The sequence below is a fragment of the Sminthopsis crassicaudata genome, chromosome 1 (genome assembly GCF_048593235.1).
Source record: "Sminthopsis crassicaudata isolate SCR6 chromosome 1, ASM4859323v1, whole genome shotgun sequence".
Classification (NCBI taxonomy): Eukaryota; Metazoa; Chordata; class Mammalia; order Dasyuromorphia; family Dasyuridae; genus Sminthopsis; species Sminthopsis crassicaudata.
Genome location: NC_133617.1, coordinates 706,607,031 through 706,632,715, shown reverse-complemented (window position 1 = coordinate 706,632,715; position 25,685 = coordinate 706,607,031). Strand labels below are relative to the sequence as shown.

The 25,685-nt window shown below is 41.6% G+C and overlaps 1 protein-coding gene across 4 annotated transcripts in view; it reads right to left on the bottom strand.

The window, feature by feature from the left end:
- Positions 1-603: 603 nt before the first annotated feature.
- The window catches only part of SRGAP3 (SLIT-ROBO Rho GTPase activating protein 3), a 268,997-nt gene continuing 243,915 nt past the window's right edge, over positions 604-25,685 (bottom strand). For 3 of the 4 annotated variants that reach the window (XM_074284020.1, XM_074284021.1, XM_074284022.1), the window contains 4 exons: positions 16,764-16,944; positions 14,417-14,566; positions 12,111-12,438; positions 604-6,683 (listed from right to left, as the gene is read on the bottom strand). In XM_074284020.1, coding sequence (XP_074140121.1) covers positions 6,267-6,683; positions 12,111-12,438; positions 14,417-14,566; positions 16,764-16,944 — 1,076 coding nt within the window. In that variant the 3' untranslated portion in view covers positions 604-6,266. The remainder of the gene's footprint in view (positions 6,684-12,110; positions 12,439-14,416; positions 14,567-16,763; positions 16,945-25,685) is intronic. The other variant, XM_074284023.1, reaches the window with a different exon arrangement.

Below are 25,685 nucleotides of genomic sequence, written 5' to 3'. Positions count from 1 at the left end.
TCAATTTCTGATTGATACTGATGATGATTCTCATGTGGATGCCAAATGGATATTCCCAAAACACACATCTGACATCCTCTTCCCATTCAAAAATCTTCAGTGACTCCTTATTGCCACTAAAATAGAATACAAAAATCCTCAGTCTGGCATTAAAAACCCATCATAATCCAACCCCACCTCCTTTTCCTGCTTCATATCATACTGTCTCCCTTTAAGAACTCTATTCAAGGGACACTGGCCAATTAACTCTTCTTTATTGATAATATTTCATCTACCTTTTGTGCCTTTGTACATGTGATCCTCTTGTTAAACAAATGTTTAACATTTGTTAACAATTCATTAACAAGAATTTCCCTTGACTTTTGCCTCTTAGGAGTCTTGGCTTTTTTCAAAGTCTAGTTTAAGTACCATCTTATCCATGAAGCTCTTTTTAATTCCTTCTCCCTACCATTTTTTTGCCTCCTGAAATTTTTTTTGCATTATTTTGTATATATTTTTCATTTACTGATTGATGTGTAAGTTATAACTTTCAGGCAGAATATAAGCAGCCCACCCCCCAAGCAAATGCCTGTCTGGGCAATTGCAGAAAGCATCCGCAGCCAGTTTGAGAAAGTTACTCTGTTTTTATTTCACAGGACAGCTCCACGTCAAACCAGCGGCTTGGTCTACAGGGCACCATCAGTGTGTGGGAGGGACAGAGGATCCAAACAGACAGTCTAAGTGAAGGACATTTGGTTGTATCATACAGAAACAATATCCAGGGGAACAATGATGATCATCAAAGTGGGGAGAGGAGGGCACAGTTTCCCCAGGTTGCTTTGATTGGTCTGTATACAGCGAAATGGGGATGGAGGGGTAGACAAGGAATGCCGGCCACTGGAAAATGATCAGAATTGTCTCTTCTGCCAAACCATGTAAACTGTCACACTGCTAGGAGATAATAAGAGTTCAAAATGTACAAAAATCTCTATCCAGGATATACTTTCTGTCTAGGAAAGGAAAAGTGCACTAATGTTCTGGTTACGGAGAACAGTCACATTGGAGGTGGCTGACATGGCAGAGTTCGAAAGGAAAGAGAAATCAGCGGCTATGGGGAGTGGGTTTGGCAAGAGCTGCCAAGCCAGCACCAGAAGGTGGGCTACCTTCTTCTGCAAAGAGCAACCTTGGGAAGCCTTAAGAGGGGAGCCCAGCAAGTCCCAGAATGCCATTTCTTCCTGCTCTGCCCCTCCAGCTGGGTGAACCCTGGCACAGCAGGGAATTCCAGTGGTTGCCCTAAAGACTGAGAATCCCAAACAACCTGGAAGCAGATGTCTGAATCTGAACCCAAGCTTTCGATGTCTGAGTTTGCTCTGCACAGCAGAAAATCGACTTGATAACTCCCCTTCTCCTCCTATTCCCTGCTGGCTCTCTCTACTCTTTTCCCCATCAATACCAATCCTTTTTAGGTCTGGTGGGGCCCTTATGGTCTTCTTAGTGGCTAGCTGTGAGGCAACCTAAAAGAACAGAAGGAGCCTTGGCCCAGGAGGCCTGAACTCTGACCCTTAACAGCTGTGTAACTCCAGGCAAGTCACTTCCCCATTCTAACAAAGGTCTCCTCATCTGCAAAAGAGAGAGAAAAATACTTGCACCATCTACCCACAAAGTTGTTAGGAGGGAAGTGCTTTGTGAACCTTAAAGTGCTAAAATGAATTATTATTATCATAGTTATTATTGTTTCTTGTTGGGGAAAAAGGTAAATAAGTGAAAAAATCAGGAAGCAAAAGACTAAAGGAGAGGGGGGAGACAGGAGACTGTGACATTTATCCTTGGGGTCTGTCCTTTGGCCAGATTCTGCGCTTTAAGTGCCAACATACCACTAAGTAGTCGGAAGGCCTTCACATTCATGCTTAAAAGAATGAGAAAGCCCAACAAGGCAACCCAATAAAACCAGCCAAGAAGCCGGTCCAAGTAGCTCAAATAGAAAAATCCCAGTTATCATCTTTCCGGTAGCCCATGTTCTCCTTTAGGTTATGGACTATGAGCAAAATGTTTCATAGTTATTTATCAAGTGGTCTCCTCACTTCTATCAAAGAATCCAATATTTCAGAGTGGGAAGGGACCTCGGAGCCATGGAGGCCAATCCAGAACTAAGAAAGAATTCCCTCTGCAAGTTGCCCAACAGGTGCTCCTACAGTCTGCTGAAAGATCTCCATTTTACCTTGGAGCAACTCCCCATTGGTCCAAGTTTTTGCATTCAAGAAGCTTAAATCTGCTTATTTGCCCTTTCTATCCAGTATTCCTAGTCCCTGCTCTCTGAGCACCCCCAAATACTTCAAAACAAATAATCCTGAGTCTTCCCCTCCCTCCACCCCATCTCTTCTCTAGGATGTTTAATCCCTAGCTCTTCAACTAATCCTCACATGGCAAGGATTCCAGGTCCTTCACCACCTTGGCTGACCTCCTCTGAATACTCTCCAGTTCAACTCACGAGTCACGATATCAGAAAAGTAGCTCATCATTTCCTTCAACTCCCATCGCTCCATTTCTTGATTAAAAGGTCCCCTGGGAATTTAGCCCAATGATGTGAAAGGAAAAAATTGGGTGGCATTCACTTCCCAGACTCAGGATTCGGGCCAACCTTGTGTTCTGGGATTTTCTAAAGGCGCTTAAAGGTGAGAAAACATTCGCACTGAAAACAAGAAAAGGCAAGAATTTCATAGAGACCCACAGTGACTAAAGGGAAAAAGAAAAAAAAAAGAAGGATTTAGGGTGGGAAGCACGGTTTGACCTCAAGTCCCCGAGAAAGACTGGCGAGTGATGCTCCTCTCTCTGGGACGACATGGGAAACTGGACCAGAAGTCATGTCTTTGGTCAGTTTTAAATGAATGTCTCACTGGTTCATCTTTAGAACAGACTGAGCACCTGCCCCCCCCCCCCCCAGAAAGACAAAAGGCTTTGGCCTTGAGTGTTCAACTAAGGTGAATGAATAGAAACAAAAAACTCCAGAAAGCCAGAGAACTAATTGAGATCATCACAGTTTTCAACAACGCTTATGCACAAGTGTGTAAACACCACTTCCCCTTTTAAAATTGATTATACCGAGGACTACTAACTAATGACTACATTTCCCCCACACACTGTACAGTGAAAGATTAGGTTTGTGGGGGGAGGGTTGTTTTGTTTTTATATTGATCTATCTACTAAGTGCAAAGATTTGGTGAGTGGCACTGGCTGCCATTTACGTTTAGCCTTTTTTTATACAGTTTACATTTCAATAGTTACTTTTCTAGCATTTCAACAAATACAACAATATCGATCAGACTAGAACAGGCAAGGGTCAGGAAGATACGTGTTGTGAACATGCATGGGTCCTGGCTGTCGAGAGAGAAAACGCGATCAAAAGATCATGATGAATTTGTCTTCCATTGGCTTCAACCCAACAGGTCAGCTTTTACCTTGGGGGAATGTAACTATGTATGATATGGTACTTCTTCCCAGGTGGGAGGCCTTTTCTGAGTGAGAAAGTGTGAAATAGCTCCATAGGGAGAAAATGGGGTGCTGAAAAGAAAATTACTATGCTTTATCTACACCAGAGCCCAAGCCAATGGTAAGTTCAATTGGGGAAGAGGGGGGAGAAGAGAGGAGGGAAAATCATCCCAATTGATTGGTGCAATTTTTCTTTTTGGAATTTGGTGTTTTGGGATCACTCAGCCAAAATAGCTGAATCTGGACTCGTGGCTCTTGTGCAGATGGGAAGAAGTCTTTATTCCCCAGAAGACGATGCAACAGGCTTACATATAAATGACCAAAATTTACCAGTCTATATACCTTTTTTTTTTTTTTAATGGGCAATTCTCTCTTGAAGGACATTTTAAAAAGTGACCACTGAGGTACTTAATCCAGGGATTATACAATATAGTGGACAGATCACCGAATTAGGAGGTAAATAACGTAGGTTTTTAGCCCTGGCTCTGTTGCTTAGCAGCTGCGTGACCTTGGACAAGATCACTTCTCTGCAACTCCCCTACCCAATCTCTGAAATGGCAATGATCTGGGGATTGAGCCAGGTGATCTCAGGCCTCCTTTTATAATTAAGATTTCCAATTCACAGAACCAGAGCTAGCCTCAGGCAAAATTGTGATGGATATAAACTTGTCTTTGGTTCCCCTCCCTACAAACTCACTTTTCCCCTTTCCACAGCCTTCAGAACAACTTTCCCTCCCCAGGCACCCAATATCCTCATGCACCCTGGATCTTAATATCAGACGGGAAACATCCCATTCATTAACACTAAAACCTGACATGCTTCTTGTGGGGGAGGGGGTAGATACTGTTATATCTTCCAAAGGGCACAGGTCAATGCTTAAGCTAAAGGAATGAACACTAATGGGAAAATTCCAGGGATCCTTGAAGGAGATGTTCCTGGGAGACCAGAAGGACTGAGGCAAAAGTTCCCTCTGGTGCATCTAGTGAGCCCTGCAAGCAACATATGCTATTATTGATGCAAGATGGCAACTAGCTCCTTGAGAAACTGGCAAGAAAATTCTATCACCATCCACCCCTCTAATATCAACAGCAAGTTTCCAAGGATGCTGCCCGCTTGATGTTTGAGCAGAAATCCCCTTGCTCATCAGACAGTTAGAGAAATTAAATAACCAGAGGTCTAGGGAAGCAGGGGTGAAGGAAGAACTAGACAAGGTGAGCAGAGGGTTTTCCTGGATGAATATTCAAGATCTAAGTAGGAAGGCTCAGATTCAAACTGGCTTCACCTGTGCTCTAATACCCTGCGGCTTTTGGCACATCCCTGGGAAAATGGATCCGAAGAGAAAATAAAGTGAACTAAGAGAATCACAGAGGGTCCTGAACCCAGTAAGGAGAGAGAAGACTCCATCATCATACATTAAGAAATCATGCATCCCAGCTCCATCAGCACATTTTCTCCTCCCCAAAGGGAGGAAACAGAAAGCAATTTCATTTGCATAAACTCCACCAGCTGTATTATACAGTACAGAAAGTGCAAACTCTTACCCCATCAGACTGGCTCCTGTCTGATCTGGTCAAATATGGCTCATGCGTTTCATGCAAGAGGGAGGACCCCAACCCAAGTTAGACTCTCGGGAATTACTGTGCAACTTGAAATTAACCAATGGAAACCAAAGCCTCCTTGCCTGTTGAAGTCCCAATTTGACACGGTGATAATTAGTAAAAAAGAGAAAAAGGCAAATTAAGGATTTCCCAAACAGTCTAAGTTAAACCACTATAGTTATATCTATCGGTTTATTACTACTGCTCTGTTGGGTCTGGAAGTATTCAACACCACTGTATTCTCTTTTTTTCCTTTTTTTTTTTTTTAAACACACACAACACTGTGCTACGTTTCGGCTTGGGTACTTATAATCCCCTTTTCTACACACAAATACAAGGGTTTGGTGGTTGGGAGTGGGGTGGGGCGGCAGGGTTTTGTCGTCCATTTTTAGTCTATTTTAATGGCTGACGGCTGACCCTCATCCCTCTTGTAGGTTCCCAGGAGTCTTTCAAGGCTTGACATGAAGGGTTCCCCAGCCGCTGAGGGACGCCCGTTGGCCGGTGGTGTTCCGGCTCCTTTCTGAGCAGACCGTTACCCATAGCACCCCACAGTCTGTCGAGATGCCCATTTACACGGAAGGGGAATCTCCCAAGGCCAGTGCTCTATTGCTTCATGCACAGTTGCTGTGTGCCCCCAAATCTCCCAGAGAAGCCCCACAAATCCAACCAAACCACTCTACGGGAGATGTTTAGCGGCACAGGTCTGAGGTAAGTCTAATTTTCATAAAAAGGAACATGATACTTTATACACTTGGTATGTGTGTTTACATATATAGTATATGTATATAGATGCATAAATATGTATATATATATACACACCCACAGACACATACATACATATCTCTCTATATTTATATATATAGAATAATTTCCAGTGACAATAAGCAGAATAAGCCTTTTTACACTTTGCTGAAATCTTATGAAAAGCTTCTGTTCAGACTACTTTGGTGTATGTACATATCCTATGCATATATATATATACACACACTCTACGTCTATCCCTGTCGGCAAACATAAATACAGATGGCGACCAAGAACCACCGACTCAATGCTCCGGCATCTCTCCTGGTGAAGTGGTCTTTGGACCGCTTTTCTTCTCCCGATCCCGAGAGCATCCGCAGCCCGGGCCTGCCCTGGAAGGAAGCGGCCCCACCGGCGCCCAAGCCGCGCTTTCCTCGCTGGGAGGCGGTCAGGCTCAGGCGCTACATGGTCCCCGACTTGTCGGAGGAGCTGTTGGGGAACATCTTCTCGGTGGGGGTCACGGCGGGGCTGCCCATGCCCGAGCTGCTGCTGCTGCTGGAGCGGTGCTGGACCACGGGGCGGATGGGCCGCATGGGCGGCGGCCGGAGCTGGGCCCCCGCCAGCCGCGCGGACAGCGCGGGTTTGAACGTGGTCAGCATCTCGGTGGTGGAGCTGCTGCTGCGGCGCATGGCGGCGTCCGGGTCTCGGATGACGATGGTGTGCAGGGGGCTGGCGGGTTCGGAGCTGATGGGGCCCAGGGGCGGGTTCTTCAGGGGCTCCAGCGTGTCCAGGACCACATCTGGAGCCTGCTTGACCGTGTTCTGCCTTTCGAGCTCCCGAAGTTCATGGAGGGCCGTGCTCATGGTCTTCTCGATGTCCTACAGGGAGGGAGGAAAGAGGGCGAACGCATCAGCAGCCCGGAGAGCCGACGAGGGCACCGGACCACCACTGACCAATGTGCGCTCCTGGCCGGGTGACCTAACCTCTCTGGGACGCAGGTTTTTCATACATAAATAAAACAGGGAGAACATTTTCCTCTTCTCCCCTCCCCACCCTCACCCCATTTTGGGGGGGAATCAAAGTGTTCTGAAAAGTTAAAAAGTCTAAACAAATATAAGAGATGATTCCTAATGTGAGGCTGCAGCTTCTGAGACCCTGCCTGCAGCTCTGGTTCCTAGGACCTCTGACCCTTATCCCTGGAGAGGACTTTGGAGTCTATCTAGGACCAATGCATGGAATTCCTGGGCAACAGAACTGCTCCGAGGGTCTTCCAGCCTTGGTTTGGGCACCTCTAAGGTCCGGTTCAGCCCTACACCATGATTTTATGACCTTTGGGAACCTCATTCCTTGGCAAGGCGGCACCATTCCATTGGGGGACACCTTTAGTTGTCATCAGGTACATTGAGCGAAACTCTGCCTCTCAATAATTCCTCCAAAGAGTTCCTAGTCCTGCCCTCTGAAACTACTCAAAACATGTCTACTCTTCCCATGACAGATTAGTAACAGGAACTGATCGGACAATTTCAATGGTACAGAGAACTTCCAGAAGAAACTCCCTCTTTGAATGAATATCAGCATTTTCAGTAGGTAGTTTTTGAGTGGTAAAGCCCTTCCATTCTCCTTTTTATGTTGAGTTCCTTTTAAAATTTTTATTTCCCTTGTCCTCACCCCCACAATCCAGATATCATCTGTTGTCATTGTTTCCTCTGTCTGCCCACAATTGCCCACTGAGGAATCACATCGGGCCTCCCCTCCCCATGAAGGGCTCCAACCACCAAACCTTCCTCACCCCCAGTTGTCTGAGGCAAAACTTACCTTTCTTGTGTCCCATGTGTTCAGACCTTGCTAGATGACTAGGGTTAATTTAGCAAATTAACTGGAACTAAAATGTTAACACTTGACAAAGGCTCAATGTTAATCTTTCTTTAAAAAATAACCTGAATTTTCAGAAAATGTAATGTACCAAATCCCCTCCCTTTCATCTCACAACACTCAGGTAACTCTGCCTCCCTGCTCCTTTATCTCCATCTCCCACAAAGAGGTAGCCCTTGTCCGTATCAGAATCAGCCTTCCTTTATGCAAAAGTTATTCTATTCCATCGTGTCATTTCTAGCCCCTTCCATCATCCCTACTCTCCCATTAATATTCAATTTCTCCATGTCTACTGTATGTTTTCCTACTGCTACAAAACAAGCCCATGTCTTCTCTGTCTCCAAAAATCCCTTCACTTGATCCATCTCTCCCTGCTAATTATCATTCTATATTCTTCCTCCCTTTTGCGGCTAAATGTTCTGAGAAGGCCATCTACAATCTACATCTCCAGCTCTTTTCTTTTTATTCTCTACTATGTGACTCCTGACCTCATAATTCCACTGAAACTTCCCTCCAAAGTTATCAGTGATCTCCTAGATGTCAGATATAATGGCATTTTTTTCAATTCTTCTCTTTCTTGACCACTCTAATGACCTTCTTCTCGATACTCTGTTCTCTCTACATTTTCATTTTCAACATTTCTCTCTTCTCATCCTATTTATCAGACTGCCCTTTCTCATTTTTCTTTGCTGGATCTTCATCTGGGCCATGCCCACTAATCATGGATGTCCCCCAAGGTTCTCTCCTAGGACCTCTTTTCCTCACTTTCTATACTGTTTTGCTTGGTGATTTCATCAGCTCTCATGGATTTAATTATCTCTATACTGAAGAGTCTCAAATGTGCTCTCTCCTAACTCTAGTCTTGTATCTCCAACTGCCCAGTGGACATCTTAAGCTAGATATCCCATAGATACCATAAACTCAACATATTTAGAACTAAACTAGTTTTTTTTCCCCAAAAATACTATCCCCATTTCCTAGTTTTTCTACTTTTATCCTCCCAGTTACCCAGATTCCCCTTCTTGGAGTCACCCTTGATTCCTCACTCTCTCACTCCTTAAATCTAGTCTCTTGACCAGCCCTGTTGATTCTACATTTATAAAATTTCCTGTGTGCTGCCCTCTCTCTCTCTTCTGGCACTGGCACAAGCCCTCATTAACTCACACCTGGATTATACTGCAAATATACCTTTTTTGGGTGGGTTTGCTTCTCTCATGTTTCCTGACGCTATTCCATCACTTACTCAATTGTTAAATTATCTTCCTAAAGCACAAGTAATATTATTTTAACACTCCTGCCCCCTACTCAGTAAACTCCAGTGATTTTCTATTGCCTCTAGGATCAAATAAGATCCTTGATTTGATGTTTAAAGCCCTTCATAAAGTGACCCGTTCCTACCTTTCTGGTCTTCATATCCATTACTCTCCACCATATACTCTTCAATACAGTGACAATGGCCTCTTTTCTGTTTCAAGAACAAGCTCCTCCATCTCTTGGTGTCTGGCATTTTCATCAGCTGTCCCCCGGGCATGGAATTCTCTCTCTCCTTATTCTCACTTTCTGGCTGCCTTGATTTCCTTCAAGTCTCAAATAAAACCTTATCTTCTACAAGAAGCTCTCCCTTAATTTTAGACCATTCCTTCTACTGATTTTTTTCAATCTATTCTATACCCTCTATACATAAATCTGTATCATATGTTTGTATTGTATTGTAAAATTGTTTCCACCATTAAGCTATAAGTTCCTTGAGGGCAGGGACTGCCTTTGCCTTTTGTGCATCCCTAATTCCTTAACACAGTGACTGGAATCTTTGCTGACTGACTCAGGAGATGGCCATCTAGGACAGCCTGGTCCTATCCAAATTTCAGTTAATCTGTGATAAATCTGGCTTTCAACAGTTTCTTGATCTCATTATGCACTCTATTTAATTAATTCATATGTTGATACCACTGCTTCTTTTGCTTATAAGCCAGTAGGCTGGCTGAAATATAAAACTTAAAAAACAAAACAAAAAACATTTCATTACCTCCCTCACTCTCCCCCAAGGAAGGTGTGAGCCAGAAAGACAGAAAGCTTAAGAGAAAGAGCAGCTTGGCTGAAGCTTGTGCCATGCATTGGTCTGAGGGTGATGCTGTCTTTTCCCAGAATGAGGAGGAGGTGGGGAGAGGAATAAAGTAGATGGGTAAGCCAACAGCTCTCCAGATCCTACAGCAAGACTCTACATCAAGGCTTCGCTATTTAATTTGAAGTGTTCCAAGTTCTCAGAATACCAGCTATGGTTACTACAGTCATATAAAAATGTAAATGCCTATTCCAAAGCCAAGTCAATGGTAGGGTTTATTATTTTTTGCAGTAGGGAGAAATCATCTGTTATTCTAGACTCTTCATGCCTTGGCTGCCCTTCACAATTACACACTCCTTGAGAAATGTCCATATTGCCACTCTCACCTCCCAATTCCTCCCCAGTTCCCCAGGTCACCAAAAATGTGTCTGTTTGGGAAAAGGAGTAGACTTTGCCTCCTAGACTTATGCTTTCTATTTCCTCCATAATTCAGAGAGGAATCAAATTGGAACTTGAATTTCTTTTCTTTCCCATCACAGCATAAGGCTAATGGTTCCCTAGACAACAGAATACCCTATTACAACAAAGTTCACATAGATGATGAAATAATCTATGGATTATTGGCTCAAGCTATGGTTTCAAGTACATACTGACTATACATACAAGTACAGTTCACCAACTGAAGGTGGGAACTTGGGCGACTGACAGATTCTCTCGGAGCCTCAGTTTTCTCATTTGTAGAATGAGAGGATTAGGTGAAAATCTTGAAAGTCTTGCTCAGTTCTAACTTTCTACAGATCTATGAAATTTCTTTGAGTTTCTAATAATAACTAAAATTTCTAGAGCACTTTAAAGTTTGAAAAGCATACTGTCTTCTCTGAGTCTCACATGACCTGTGAGAAAGGAATCACCATCTATTTGCTTGTTTGGGGACATTTTTTTTCCAGTATGAGGAACTTCCAATATGGAGACTCCTTCCACTGATACACCAATACACTCATACATATTACTAGGTTACTTAGTCTTGAAGAGTGCTGTGGGGACACTAAGTGACTTGCCTATGATTGCATAAAATATCAAAAGCAGGACTCAAATCCAGGCCTTTCTGATACCAGGTCCAGTGTTCTACTACTAAGCCACTTTTTCTTTCTTAAAGTAAGGGAAAAAATAAGGTATATTGCAAGGAGGCTGGATTTGAGTCTGATTCCTGGTTCTTTTGCTTTCCCCATTAGTGTCACCTCATATGTGTATGTAACATCACTTCTCAATTTCAGTTTCCCCTAGCCCTAAAGAGGGGAAAAAATTCTTGAACTGTCTACTTTGCAGGCTTATGGCAAAGAACGGTCAATAAACAGCGACACACTAAAGATGGAGTGTGCTGTGGGAGGAATATACTGAATGCTCCCCCCATCCCACACTCCATCTCCCAATGGGCTATACTCTTTGTGTCTGGAATGGACTCACTCCTCCTCCCCTCAGCTTCTTGAGATGCCCTGGCTTCTGATAAATCTTCAAAACTCAAATAAAGTTTCTGTTTTTCTACTCAGATGTGAATGCTTTCCCCTAAAATAACCTTACATTATTTTCTATATATTTTATAAATACACTTATACATGTGTATGTTTTAACAGAATGTAAACCCTCCAAAGACATCCAAAATTTCATTTTTGTATTTGCTTCTTTATAGTTCCTGGTTTAATGAAATATTTGTTGATTGATCATTAATTAACTTTACTAGGAATTCACACCAATCTTTATGAATATTTATTTTTAAATGTATCTGTCCCCAAACAAATGATAAGCTAACAATTAGCCTAGAGTTAGTTGGTAGTGTAGTAGGAGAACTCTGGGCGTGGAGTCAGGAAAATTAGAGTTCATATCCTGCCTAAGATATTTATTAGTTGTTTGACCCTGAACACTGTACTTCTCTCAGCTTCAGTTTCCTCATCTATAAGATATGGATAAAAATTGTACATACCTCTCAGAGTTATTGTGATATCTAATAACATGTGTAAAGGGCTTTACAAGCCTTAAAGTGCCATATAAATGCCAGCCATTATCATTAATTATTATTTTTATCAGCAAGAACTACAGTGTCCATAGTTGATAAGGACTCCACTGGTTACCCGTGGCAGAGAACATTTACATTTTTAAATAGAAATCATCAATGCCTTAACTCAGGAGAGTAAACATTGGGGGCTTCGCTCAAGGGTCACAGAATGAAAATATAAGGGAAGCCACATTTATGACTGGTGGGCTAGAAGCAGCCAATTCTTGTTCTAGATGAGGGGGCAAAGGGGCTCTGGCCAAGGGTCTCTATTTGTTCCCACCCCTGCTGCCCTTTTAGGGGGACCTGCTGCTATCTCCTTACTTCTGCCAGGGCTTCAGCCTCCAAAGATTTGTGGTCTCCGAGGCTGCTGTGCCGGGTGGAGCCGCAGGTCGACCTCAGCGGGTGCCCATCGGAAAGGGCCTTCTTGTCCGGGTAGTTGATGCTGCCAGCACTTCCAAATGTTGCCATCCGCCGCTTCTCTGGGCTCTCGATCCTGCCTCGGTTGAGGGGGATTTTGTGGGGGCTGCTGGGGCAGGCAGCTGCTCGAGGTGGGGTGTCTATCCCTGGACCCAGGCCCCGAGGTGGGCTGTGTGTGTCACCCCCACTCCGGCGACGGGGGATGGCAGCCCCATCTGATCTCAACCGTACTCTGCAAAGGAGCCATGGGGCAGGGGGTCATGGGGAGACAACTTTCAAATATCTCAGCTAACCCATGGGAATTTTACATGAGCTTTAAAAGTGAGCAGGATAAAACCTCATTACCTCAAACTTTGTTGATGTTCAGTTTTTCATAATTTTAGTATCAGCTTAGATTCTCTAAGTACTATTTGTAAGAAACAAAAGGGAGGAAGAGATTCCTAAGTGGACAAATACTGTTGTTTGTTTTATAAAAAGGGGAATGTTTAACCTACTTCCAAGAACAATCTGTTTTCAAAATTTTAGTTCACAATCTGCAGACAATTAATGGGCTAATAATATTTTCCCCCAGTCATTAAAGCAGTACCAGCAGGACCTCAAATTGCTGATGCTTTGTTGGCAGCTAGAATTACAACACATGCTTTAAATAATCAAAGCTACATCTCTATAAAAAGTGCCCTGTAATTGTGACTTTGGAATAAATACAGATATAAATGCAGCTTTCTCCAAGGAATCTGAATCAGTGAAATCTGACTGGACCAGAAACATACCCTCCAGTAGGATATTTTTGCTAGCTCCCTGTCCCCCAAGAAAGTACCCAGAGACAAAATGAGAAGTATCATTCATCTGGGACAAATGGCTGTTTATGTACCAGGCTCTTGTCAGGGCACAGGATATCCATGTAAACTGGATACTGTGTCAAGGTCCCTGTGAAAAATCTGAGCTATGTTCATGGGGGACCCTCTCCATTGGCCAGGAGGCATAAACACCATAGGGAGGACTGTCTATTTATGATTTTGTTACGGGGATAGTTACAAAGGCAGCTGACTAAGAAGCATTTTGGGAATTCTGCATTATGTTTCAATTGCATATTGGACTATAATATGCTATGGTAGAAAAGTCACTGGGTTTAGTATTGGGGGACTTGGGGCATATTATTGATCTGTTGTCTGATCCTTAGCAAATCACCAGAGGAGGTGAAAATTCTTGTTTGCCTCACACCTTGTGAGTATCAGATTGGATACTGGATATGAAAACAACCTGCAAATGTAAGTTATTGCATTCTATAAAGGTCACAAAAAGACTTTGAAGAAGCTGTTTAGCCAGAGAGGGCAGGATGGAAGGGGAGAGGGGTACGATTGAAGTGTTTTAAGATAGAAGGTTGTGTAAAAAGGGACGGAGTGTTAGGTATGGTCAGGGATTCTTTAGTCCTTGGGGTCATTAGCTAAAGCTAAGCAATGCCTGTGGATGTCCCCCGCAGGCCTGAGGCATAGGCAGAGAAGAAAGAAAGGTTGAGGAGAGAAAAGAAGAAGGAAAGAGAGAGGAAATAGGAAGGAAAAAGAGAGAGTCAAGAAGAGAGAAATGGGCAAAAAGAAGAGAAAAGAGAAGAGAAAGAGGAAGGAGAGGGGGGAAGGAAGAGAGGAAGGAGGAGAAGGAAGAGAAAGAGAAGGAGAAGAGAAGGAAGAGAAGGAAGAAAAGAGGAGAAGGAAGAGGAATAGAAGGGGAGAAGGCAGAGGAACAGAAAAGGAGAAGGAAAAGGAGGAGAGAAAAAGGAGGAGAGGGAGAAAAAGAAGGAGAAGGAGGGGAGAAGAAGAAGGAGAAGGAGGAGAAGGAAGAAGGAGGAGAAGAAGAAGGAGAAGGAGAGGGGGGAGATGAAGAAGGTGGAGGAGGAGGAGGAGGAGGAGGAGAGAGAGAGAGAGACAGAGAGATGGGAATACGAAAGAGTGAGTGGAGGAGACAGAGAAGGAAGTGTGTATGATGGAGATTTGACTCCAGGTCCCAGGTTGCCAGCTTGTTTAAATCCTTCCCCCCCCCCACTCCCCAACCCATTAGTTTTAGCCCAGGCATTCCCTGCGCCAACTTTAGCTAACCCAGCCTGTGCCCATACAATCTAGCTTTGCCTAGCACCAAACTTGTGCTCACCTGCTAACTCTTCCCTCCCTCAAGCGCAAGAAGTCACGAGATATAGCAAAACAAGAGTCCGTCCTTACCGGCCCATCGCGCCCCCAAATCCATAGTCGGGGATGTGCTCTGTGGGGGACTGGAGGTCGTTCTTGGAAGACGCCTTGTCGTCCAACAGGGGCCCGCTGCTGGCTTCGCTGTCGGCCTTCTGGCTCAAGCTGTCGGAGAACGCATCATCCCTGGGAAGACCAGTGGACACGAGTCAAGGAGAGGAGCTGCTTCCCAGACGAATGGCAATGAACAGTGAGTGGAGATGCAGCTTCCCCAAGAATCCCACTCATCCAGAGCTTGCTCGCCCACCTGAGCGGAACTCTATTCTCATTCTGACCCACAGTCCAAATATCTACTGCCCTCTTCTCCTTTGCTTGGCCACTAACAGCACCTTTAGCAGTTTCCTTTTGAATAAAAGAACTCCACCAGATTTTTGTTCCACCATACTTGATCCTTTTCTTCCTCATACCCTGAAAAGCCAGAGCCCAGCAAGAGCAAGGGAGACAGAGGACAGGACTGAGTGAACCTTTAAAGGCAAGATGCCTCTGGGCAGTCATATAGGATATGGCTTGGGGTCTAGAATACTGAATAGAAGAAGCTGGAATCTTTTGCTATCTTTCCACTAGGGTCAGTCCTTGTACTGTACTCATTTACACACATTTCTTATGACCCTTGCATTAGATTATAAACTCCTTGACGTCAAGGACTATAGCATTTTTCATCTTTATGTCTCCGGTACCTTGTTATTGTTGCTACTTGTCCTTCGTTCTCTAAGAGGAATCTAAGAGGAATGTAATTATCAGGGAAGAGATACCATGACATGCAAGTGAGTTGGATTGAAGTGAGGGAGGCTGTGCAAGGTCACCTGCCTCACTTTCCCCTCCAGAGCCATCTGAGTCCAGTGGCCAGATACAGGACAAGACCACTTGGGATGGCCCCGGATATAGTGGGAGACTCTGACCTTCAACAGATCTCAGTTTGACTGAGGCTGCACTCATTCCGTGATTAAGGCTAATTTAGGCAAAGAATCTCTTTCACCTAGACCTACTCCAAAATCTAAATTATTTATTTAGAACCCGCTCCAGTGCCTAATGTCATTCCTTAAATGCTGGCACACTGGAGAGAGTTTAAGACCTAGAGTCAGGAAGATATTAGTTCAAAAGCTGCCTTGGAGTACTTAGATATAATCAGACACATACTTAGCTATATGGCTATGGGAAAATCATTTAATTTCCATCTGCCTTATTTTCTTTATCTATAAAATAAGTATAACAATAGCACTTACTTCCCAGGATTATTGTGAGGATAAAATGAGATTAATATTTGAAACACATTTTATAAGTCTTAAAACTATATAATGCAAGGTATTATTATGATAACTATCATTACTTATTATTATTTAATAAGTACCTACTGAATTCCATTAATTGAACTATGTAGGAGGTAAAGTATGGCTTCAATGTTCCTCCCATCTCCTTTCAACAATCTCTCTTTTTCAGTATCTCCTTTACTCCCAAGTATCTGATATCCTCATAGTGCTCACTGGCTACCCAGAAGATACAACTACAGAGTGCCTGTACTTCAGACCATTCACCACCTCCATCAAGACTTACCTGTTCTGGATCTTATCCTTTCAAACCTTACAGGGAAGGAGATTGGGAAATTATTTTTATTTAAAGTATTAATGGTAAGTAATGGCTTGATGTGGCCCTTCTCAAGATTATATTTAAATTTGGACAGGGTCCCCCAAATTCCCAACAGCAAACATTGGGAGCATGAATGACCTATGGCTGTGCAGGGAAGACAAGATTTTTGTCCTTCATTAAATTACAACAAATAAGAATTAAATGCCTGACATGTCTATGTGAAAGGCTCAAATGCAATGAGCTTTAAGGGTGTATTATTTATAGAGTGCTATGCTAGATTTCAGGCATGTCTATGTGTAAGGTTCAAATGCAATGAGCTTTAATGGCCTCTTATTTATGGGATGCTATGCTAGGTGGCAGGATAAAAAGGGACAGCTCTGTCTAGCTCCAAGAAGACAGAGCCAATGTGAACTTCCTATGCATGTGATTGACAATATGAATCTAGAGCCTGAAATGGTGAGTAGAGTTAAGGATGGACCCAAGTACAGGGCCAAGGACACTAATCATTTTATGTCTGTACTCCCAGAGCCAAGAGTTTTCTGCATGCTTGTGAAGTATATCTTGGAAAAGCCACCAGTTCTTGGAAGTGGGTAAATATTCTAACTCAATCAGGGGTAAAGTGGGGAATGGAATCATGAAGATCAAGAACTCAGACATCCTGGCAAGAATGGGACTAGAACAGGTTAATGGCCTGCCCGTCTCCTGTGCACCAGGGCAGGAGGCTCCTGCGCCTACTCACATATCTTGTACAACGATGTACTGATGGGGGATCAGTCCATCCACTCCATTGTGCCGGCCTTCCCACCAGTCTTCTGAGGCTCGGTGGTATAGGAGCAGAGAGGCTCCCTTCTTAAAGGACAGCTCTCGGGGGGATCGTCCCACATAGTCAAACTTGGCGATTGCTTCGATCTGTTCCACTTCTGCAAAGGACAAGAAGCAGCAAGCGTGGTAAAGAAAGTCATCTATAGTCTAGGGAGGGGTGGAATTGTGAACTCCAGCTTCTTAAGAGACAGGAGACAGAGCAGCCTGAATTAGCAACAAGACAGCTTTTTAGTCTCCTCTCGGATAACCACCATGTGACTCTGGACAGGTAACCCACACTCCCTCAGTCTATAAAATGATCATTAATATAAAGTCACCAGATCACATCCTTTTAACTCAAGACTTTCTCCTCAAAAGAGGAAAAAAAAACATTTAAAATTAAAAAAAAATCTATAGCCCTTTCAGTCAAAGGATACTAGATTCAAAACTGCACCCACCAAATTGTGTGCTTTTGTAGTTAATTAAAGCTAATTATAATTACCTTTAAATTGAAAGGCAGTTGATGGTCACAAGTTGGCAGAGCTTACTTACATTATTAAATATCTGGTTATTTGAACCAATAAAATCATATCTGGACCACAAAAAAAGAGCTCTCCTCTTCAATACATCCTCTACAAACAGTGATTTTCCTATAGCACACTGTGTCACTCCCCTCCTTAATGAACCCCAGTGGTTCCTTATTGCATTTAGGATCAGATATCAATAGCTCCATTTCATTTACATACCCCTTTACAGCCTGACTCCCAGTCTTGGATCACATTACTAGCCTTCCCCCAAATCTATGCAGCTGGGACCAATAAGTCTCTTTGTTTTTCCTCACTCCTGACTTATCTTTCGCTCTCCTTTGCACTGTCCACCTCTTGATTCTAGAGCATATTTACTCCCCATTCCTACTGTCTACTCTTTGATCCTGAATATATTTGCTTCCCCATTTCTACTCCCCATTTCCTTTAGAATTCCTTCTTTCCTTCAAAATGTAGCTCAAGTCTTGCCTTCTACAGGAAGCTTCTTCCTGATTCTTCCCCAGTACTACCTTGCCCATAGCTGCTAGGGCCTTTTCCCATAATATTATCACATCATAGATTTAAATATGTACATTACAGAAGCAATTTCTTATTTATCTTGAAAATTCCAAAGTTCCAGATTAAGCACTTAAGAAATGGTTGCTGGAAGCATTTTCTGGAATGGGGATAAACTAGAAGCATTCCCAGTAAGATCAGGGGTGAAACAAGGTTACCCACTATCACTATTACTATTCAATATTGTATTAGAAATGTTAGCTAAAGCTTCTTTAGAGAAGAGAAACAAATTTAAGGAATTAGAGTAGATAATGAGGAAATAAAATTATCACTCTTAGCAGATGATATGATGATATACTTAGAGAATCCTGAAGAGTCAACTAAAAAACTATTAGAAATAATTAACAACAGTAGCAAAGTTGCAGGTTACAAAATAAATCCACATAAATCATCATCATTTCTTTATGTTACCAACAAAGTCCATCAGCAAAAGATAGAAAGAGAAATTAATTTAAAATAACTAGATAATATAAAATATTTGGGAGACTACCTGCCAAGGCAAAGGTAGGATTTGTATAAACACAGTTACAAAACACTTTTGACACAAATAGTTAGATCTAAACAATTGGAAAAATATCAAATGCTCATGGGTAGGCTGAGCTAATATAATAAATATGACGATTCTATCTGAATTAATTTACTTATTCAGTGTCATAACAATCAAACTGCCAAGAGATTACTTTGTATAAAAAATAATAACAAAATTCATCTGGAAAAACAAAAGGTCAAGAATTTCAAGAGAATTAATGAAAAAAAATGCAAAATAAAAGTAGCCTAGCTGTATCCAGAACTAAAACTCAGCAGTCATCAAAACCATTTTGTACTGACTAAAAATCAGAGTAATCAATCAGTGGAACAAGTTCATAAGACACAATAGTAAATTACTACATTAATTTAGTGTTTGATAAACCTAAAGATTCCAGTTTCTGGGATAAGAACTCACTATTTGTTAAAAAAAATTGCTGGGAAAATTAAAAAATAGTATGGCAGAAAAAGTTATTGACCAACACCTAACACCCTATACTAAGCAAGAAAAGATTGAAATAGGTTCATGATTTAGACACAAAGTGTGAAACTATAAGAAAATTAGGAAAACAAGAGATACTCTGTCTCTTGGATCTAGGAAGAAGGAAGGAATTTATGGCCAAAGAAGAACTAAAGAGCATTATGAAATGCAAAATTTTGATTTTATGAAATTAAAAATTTTTGTACAAAACCAATGCATCCAAGATTAGAAGAGAAAAAGAAAACTGGGGGAAAATTTTATATCTAAGGATTCTGATAAAGGCTTTATTTCTAAAATATATAGACAATTGACTCAAATTTATAAGAATGCAAGCCATTCTTCTCTTGATAAATGGTCAAATTATATGAACAGACAATTTTCAGATAAATTAAGGTCTTCTAGTTATATGAAAAGATGCTCTCAATCACTACTGATTAGAGAAATGCAAGTTAAGGCAGTTCTGAGGCATTACTACACACCTCTCAGATTGGCTATGATGACAGGAAAAGATAATGATAAATGTTGGAGGGGATGTGAGAAAACTGGGATACTAATATATTGTTGGTGGAGTTGTGAACTTATTCAACTATTCTGGAGAGAAATTTGGAACGATGCCCAAAGGAATATGATACCATGTATACCCTTTGATCCAGTAGCCTTTCTACTCGATCTGTATACCAAAAAGATAATAAAAAAGGGAAAAGGAGCCACGTGTGCAAAAATGTTTGTGGCAGCCTTTTTTTAGTGGCAGGAAACTGAAAACTGAGTGGATGCCCATCAATTGGAGAATGGCTGAATAAGTTACGGTATATGAATGTGATGTCATATTATTGTTCTATAAGAAATGATCAGCAGGATGATTTCAAAGAAGTCTGGAGAGACTTACATGAACTGATATGAAGTGAAATGAGCAGAACGAGTAGATAATTGTACATGACAATAGCAAGATTATACAATGACCAATTCTGATGGACATGGCTCTCTTCAACAAGGAGATGATTCAAGCCAATTCTAAGAGACTTGTGTTGGAGAGAGTCATCTACCTCCAGAGAGAGAACTATGGGGACTGAGTATGGATCACAACATCATATTTTCACTTTTTTTGTTGTTTGCTTCCTTTTTATTTTCTTTATCATTTTTTCCCTTTTTTAAATCTGATTTTTCTTATGCAGGAACTATGTGCAGAAGAATTGCACATGTTTAAACTACATTTGGATTATTTTCTGTCTAGGGGAGGGGGAGAAGAGAGGGAGAAAATTTTGGAACACAAGGTTTTGCAAGGGAAAATGTCGAAAACTATCTTTGCATATATTTCGAAAATAAAAAGCTATTAAAAAAAAGAAATGGTTGCTGGTCATTCAGTTGGCCTCCTTCAATTATTCTGTTATTCTCCACAATTTCCTATTAGGATCAAAGATTTAGAGCTGAAGATACCACTGAATCCAATCTTCCTCATTTTTAAAAGGTGAGGAAACTGAGGCAGACAACAGTTAAGTGTCTTTCAGGGAAGGGAGGGAGGTTGTCACACAGCTAATTAGTTTCTGAGGCAGGATTTTTACTCAGGTCTTTCTGATTTAAGTGTTTTTCCACTGTGCCATTTAGCTGTACATGTGTCTGGAAATCACACAACAGGTAATGAGTTGGTCTAGTTTTTGGCTGTTTTGATGGGGCTGACCTTGAGGGTCTGATTCAGAGAAAGCCCTTTGCTAACCAGCAGACACTGGAACAAGAGGCCTCTTAGTCAATACCATGGTACAGTGAAATTATTACTGACACTGAAGTCAGAGGACTTAGTTTCAAATTCTGCCTCAGTGGCTTGTTGTCTGCAGGACCTTAGGCAAGTCAAGTCTCCTACGTTCTGTTTTCTCATCTGTTAAGGGACGTCAGTCCTCAGATGAGATCTGCGCTACTTCAGTCCTGTAAGAAAGATGGAGAATCCATGGCCTGCTACAAATGTAGCCCTTAGCTGAATTTCTTTGAACCATAGAGGTGATACTGTTTTGGGACCACAGATGTTCTTAATCAGAGAATAATTTATCCTTGGGGAGCTGCTGGATGGCTCTCCCTCAGAGCAGACTCTGGAGGACAAAGCAGCTGAGGGGCTGTGGGGGCTGAAATGGGCTCTGAAAGTCAGGAGTTCATAGCTGGACCCGACTTAGTGACCACAGTCAGAGCCTCCTCTTTCACAGAGGACAAAAGCAAGACTTCACTTATGCAAGGTCACCTAGTATATCAAACACAGGAGGAAGGGAAAAAATTTATTTCTCTTCTTGTTATTCAAGTAGAATATGGCTCAATTCTGTCAGAACCTAAGGCTTTCTGTGTCCATGCTGTTTTCTTCCTCCCTCCCTTCTCTTCTTCTCTTCTCTTCTTTCCTCTTTCCATCTCTCCCTCCCTCTCTGTCTTTCTCTCATATTCTCTTATTTTCTCTGTATGTTTCTCTCTCTCTTCCCCTCTCCTTCTCTCTCCCTCCATCCTTCTGTCTCTTCATCTCTCTCTGCCTCCCTCCTTCCTTGTCTCTGTCTTTCTTTCTCTCTCCTTTCTTCTTCTCTCTTCCTCCCCCTTCTGACTCTCTCTCTTCTCCTCTCCTTCTCTCTCCCTCCTTCTTCCCTCTGTTTCTCTCTGTCTCTTTCTCTTTCCCTCTCTCTCAATCTCTTTCTTTCTCTCTCTCCCTCTCCCCATGAGCTTGTCTATCATCTCTCTTCTCTGTCTTTTAACTGATTATAATGTAGAAATGACATATTCTTTAGGGTTTTTTACATTTCTCAAATAATTTTTTATGTTTTCTCTTCTTAAATAGAAGATGTGCTCAATGCTTCATGTTCCCCTCTCTCTGCGAATTTTAAAATCTTTTTTATAAAAGGTAGGTGTGGTTCTAGATTATTTTATTTGTCTATTGAATCAGTGGTCTCACCATAAAAAAAAGCTCTCTAGTCTCACCCTAAGACCATCTTTCTCAATGCTCCCTAAGTGCACGCACGTGCAATGCTGCCTAACAGATCTCAATATTTCAGTTGACCTACTTCCTAGTAGCACTGTGACAAGAATGAGAATAAGTGCTTTAGAAATAGATGGGAGCTTGTTAGAGGAAAAGCATGATATAAAGCTGGGGCGTTGTCATTGCAGCAAGCTCCCTACCAGTCAGCATGGCTGGGGACTTCTGGCTAATCAAATATTCTGGCTGATAAAAAATAATCCTGCAAACATTTTGGAGAATGGCACGGTAATATTTGTTAGTATAGCCTGTCACACAGGAGACTGAGTTTTGATTTTCCAAAGGGGAGATTTTATGGGCAACTAAATGGTGCAGTGAATAGAGTACTGGGTTTGAAATCAAGAATACTTCCTGAATTTTCCTGAGTTCAAATCTGACCTCAGATACTTATTAGCTGTGTGACCCACAGCAAGTCACTTAACCCTATTTGCCTCAGTTTCCTTATCTGTAAAATGAGCTGGAGAAGGAAATGGCAAATCAGTCTAGTATCTTTGCCAAGAAAACTCCAAATGAGGTCAAGAAGAGTCAGATATGACTGAACAGTGATAAAACTATTCAGTAAGTCATAAAACTGATATCTTTCAATTAAATGATTTTCTTCTAGGGCTCTATGGTAAAAAATATTAGTATAAGGGAGGGAGGAAAGAAAGTAAGGCAGGGAATAGGATTAATCTGTGATTACCTCTTATTTATCGTGTTTTAATTTCAAATATGGTAAATATCAATAGATATAATCCAAAACAAAAGCTCTTGAGGAGAGTCCTCCTTAAGAATACAAAACAGTATCAAAAAGTTTGAGAATCTTTGATGAAATGGGTAAGTCATTTAACTTGCCTATATTGTACCACTTGGAATTCAAATCATAGTCAGTAATTCATCATTCGCATCTGCCTTGTTAAAAGTTAAGAGTTTGGGGTAAAATGTTATCTGCTCTTTTATCTGTTTTAAATATGATTGCTTTTGTTGGCATCTAAGTTTATAATATTGTTTTTGAGAGGGGAACATAGGGTTATCCATTTTCAGAGAATTCAAATAAGTGTAAAGAAGACTATTTCTAAATTGGACATCATATACCAGCTTTGCAGCTTCTTGCCTGTGAAACTCTGGGCAAATAATCTCTTTATTTGAGCCTTTAGTTTCTTCATCTGCAAAATGTGGGGTGTTGGATTAGATGGTCTCAAATGTAATTGATTTGAAACCATCGAGTCAAACCCTTTCATTTTACAAAGAAGGATCAAAAAGTTAATTCACTTGTTTAATTCATTTACTTATAAAAGGAATACAGCCAGAGGAAGATTTGAATACAGGGCCACACTCTAAAGCAGGTCTTCACTTTTCTGTGTGATTGAACACTTCTGTCAGTCTGATGAAGCCTACGGGTCCCTTTTCAGAATAATGCTTCTAAATGCATAAAAAATAGATGGAGTTACAAAAAGAAACCAATTACATTGAAATACGGATCAAAATACGCACACATACATATACATACACACACGTGTTTGTACTGAGTTCAGGGACCTTGATCCCCAATGTAGAGGAATGAACCTTGAATTTGCTATTAGAAAGATTGAATTCAAATCCAAGCTCCTGTTAAATCACTAAACTCTATTTCTCAGTTTCCTAATCTACTTGAGTAATCAATAAGGAACTGGTGATGCTATAATTCATCTCTAATATTCCATGATTCAAACAATAATTCATATTTTATAGCCCTCCATGATTTACTAAGTGTATCTCTCACAATAATTTTATAAGGTGGTTGTACAAATATTTTAACTGCATTTTTTGTAAGCTGTAATTACATTGGTGTGGATACAACTTCAAGAGGAAACTCCTCAGACCAAGGCAGATGGCATCTGTTTGGGCAACGTTTAGTCCTAGAGTATGGCCTGGACACCAAGTGGTTAAGGGATTAGCTTAGGGTCACACAGCCAGTACAAATCAGAGGTTGGATTTCATTAACTCATGCAGTCCTTTCTCCAAGATAAGCCAACTAGCCACTGTTTTTACTGTCTTTACCCCATTTTACAAATGAGGAAACAGAGAATCTACCATTTTATTATTTGATCATGACTGATGGGGAAAACCAATCTCAAAAGAACAGATTAACCATAGAAGAAGCAATGGATTCTTTGTGTTAATTGTGTACAACCCGCCATTATGAGCACTCATATGCAAATTAAGTCTGCATATCAATTAGCAAAATGCCAGTCTTTCAGGAAAGGGACAGGCAATCTACAGGACTGATTCTAAACAGCTCAGCAGGAAGCATCAGTGAGGAAATCACAGCTTGATATTGAAGAGAGAACCTTACAAAGACCTGCAGGAACAGGGAATACATCCACGACCATTTGCATCTTTTCAGCTTGAGTTGCCATGTTTTTCACTGCTTGACATCTCTTTGTTTACAGAGATTTTCACCCAGTCAGTTAATACCTTCTTCTTATCATTCTCTTGAGACATACAAGCTTCCCATTGCCCACAGGATACTTTTTGAACTCCTTAACTTGGTATTCAAAGCCCACCCATTTTTGTCACTTAACCCCCTTAGGTCTCAGTTTCCTCATGTGTAAAATAAGGGCACTAGACTAAACTATGGATCATTCCAAATCTAAGATCCTAAATTCTCAGCCTTATCTCTCACAAACTCCACACAAATTCTTTGCTTGAATCATTATGATCTCTACAATCCCCTCACCATTCCCTGTGTATTCCTATTTCATTTAAATGTTCCCAGCCTAGAAGGCCCTTTCTCCTGCTCTCCACTTATTCAAACTCTGCTTGTCTTTCAGGGGCCTGTTCAGGTCTACAGTCTACCGCAGAGGCTCTTAACCTTGTTCAAAAGTATGCTGAACTTCCTTGGCAGCAGTCTGGGGAAGCCTATGGACTCCTCAGAATAATTTTTTAAAGGCATAAAAATAAAATGTATGGCTCTGCAAAAGAAATCAACTATGTTGAAATGCATTTATCAAAATATATTCTTCAAAAACCCAAATTCATAGATTCCAAGTTAAGAACCCATTAAAAAAATTCAGCCTCCTTCCTAGCCACAACATTTTGTGCACAGGAACCAGGTTAAAATGTAATTGGGAAATAGTTGAAAAAATAAATGGAAATATAACCAAAAAAAAAAAAAAAAAAAGAACATTTCATTTTAAAACTAAGTCAAAAATGTAACTTGGAGGGATCGTTATGTGTAGTTTGGTGTCCCATTTCTATTTGATATCATTGCTCTAGAGTATTTTTTGCATGCCATTTGATGCTAGCCACAAACACAACATATATATATATATTTATAAATATGAAAAGAGAGAGAAAAAGAGAAAGTGACAGAGACAGAAAGATATAGAGAGACACACAGAGATAGAGAGAGAGAGAGAGAGAGAGAGAGAGAGAGAGAGAGAAGAAGGAGGAGGAGGAGGAAGAAGAAGAAGGAGGAGGAGGAGGAGGAGGAAGAGGAGGAGGAGGAAGAGGAGAGGGAGAGGGAGAGGGAGAGGGAGAGGGAGAGGGAGAGGAGAGGGAGAGGGAGAAGGAGAAGCAGGAGGAGAAGCAGGAGGAGAAGCAGGAGGAGAAGCAGGAGGAGAAGCAGGAGGAGAAGAAGCAGGAGGAGAAGCAGGAGGAGAAGCAGGAGGAGAAGAAGCAGGAGGAGAAGCAGGAGGAGAAGCAGGAGGAGAAGCAGGAGGAAGAAGCAGGAGGAGAAGCAGGAGGAGAAGCAGGAGGAGAAGCAGGAGGAGAAGCAGGAGGAGAAGCAGGAGGAGA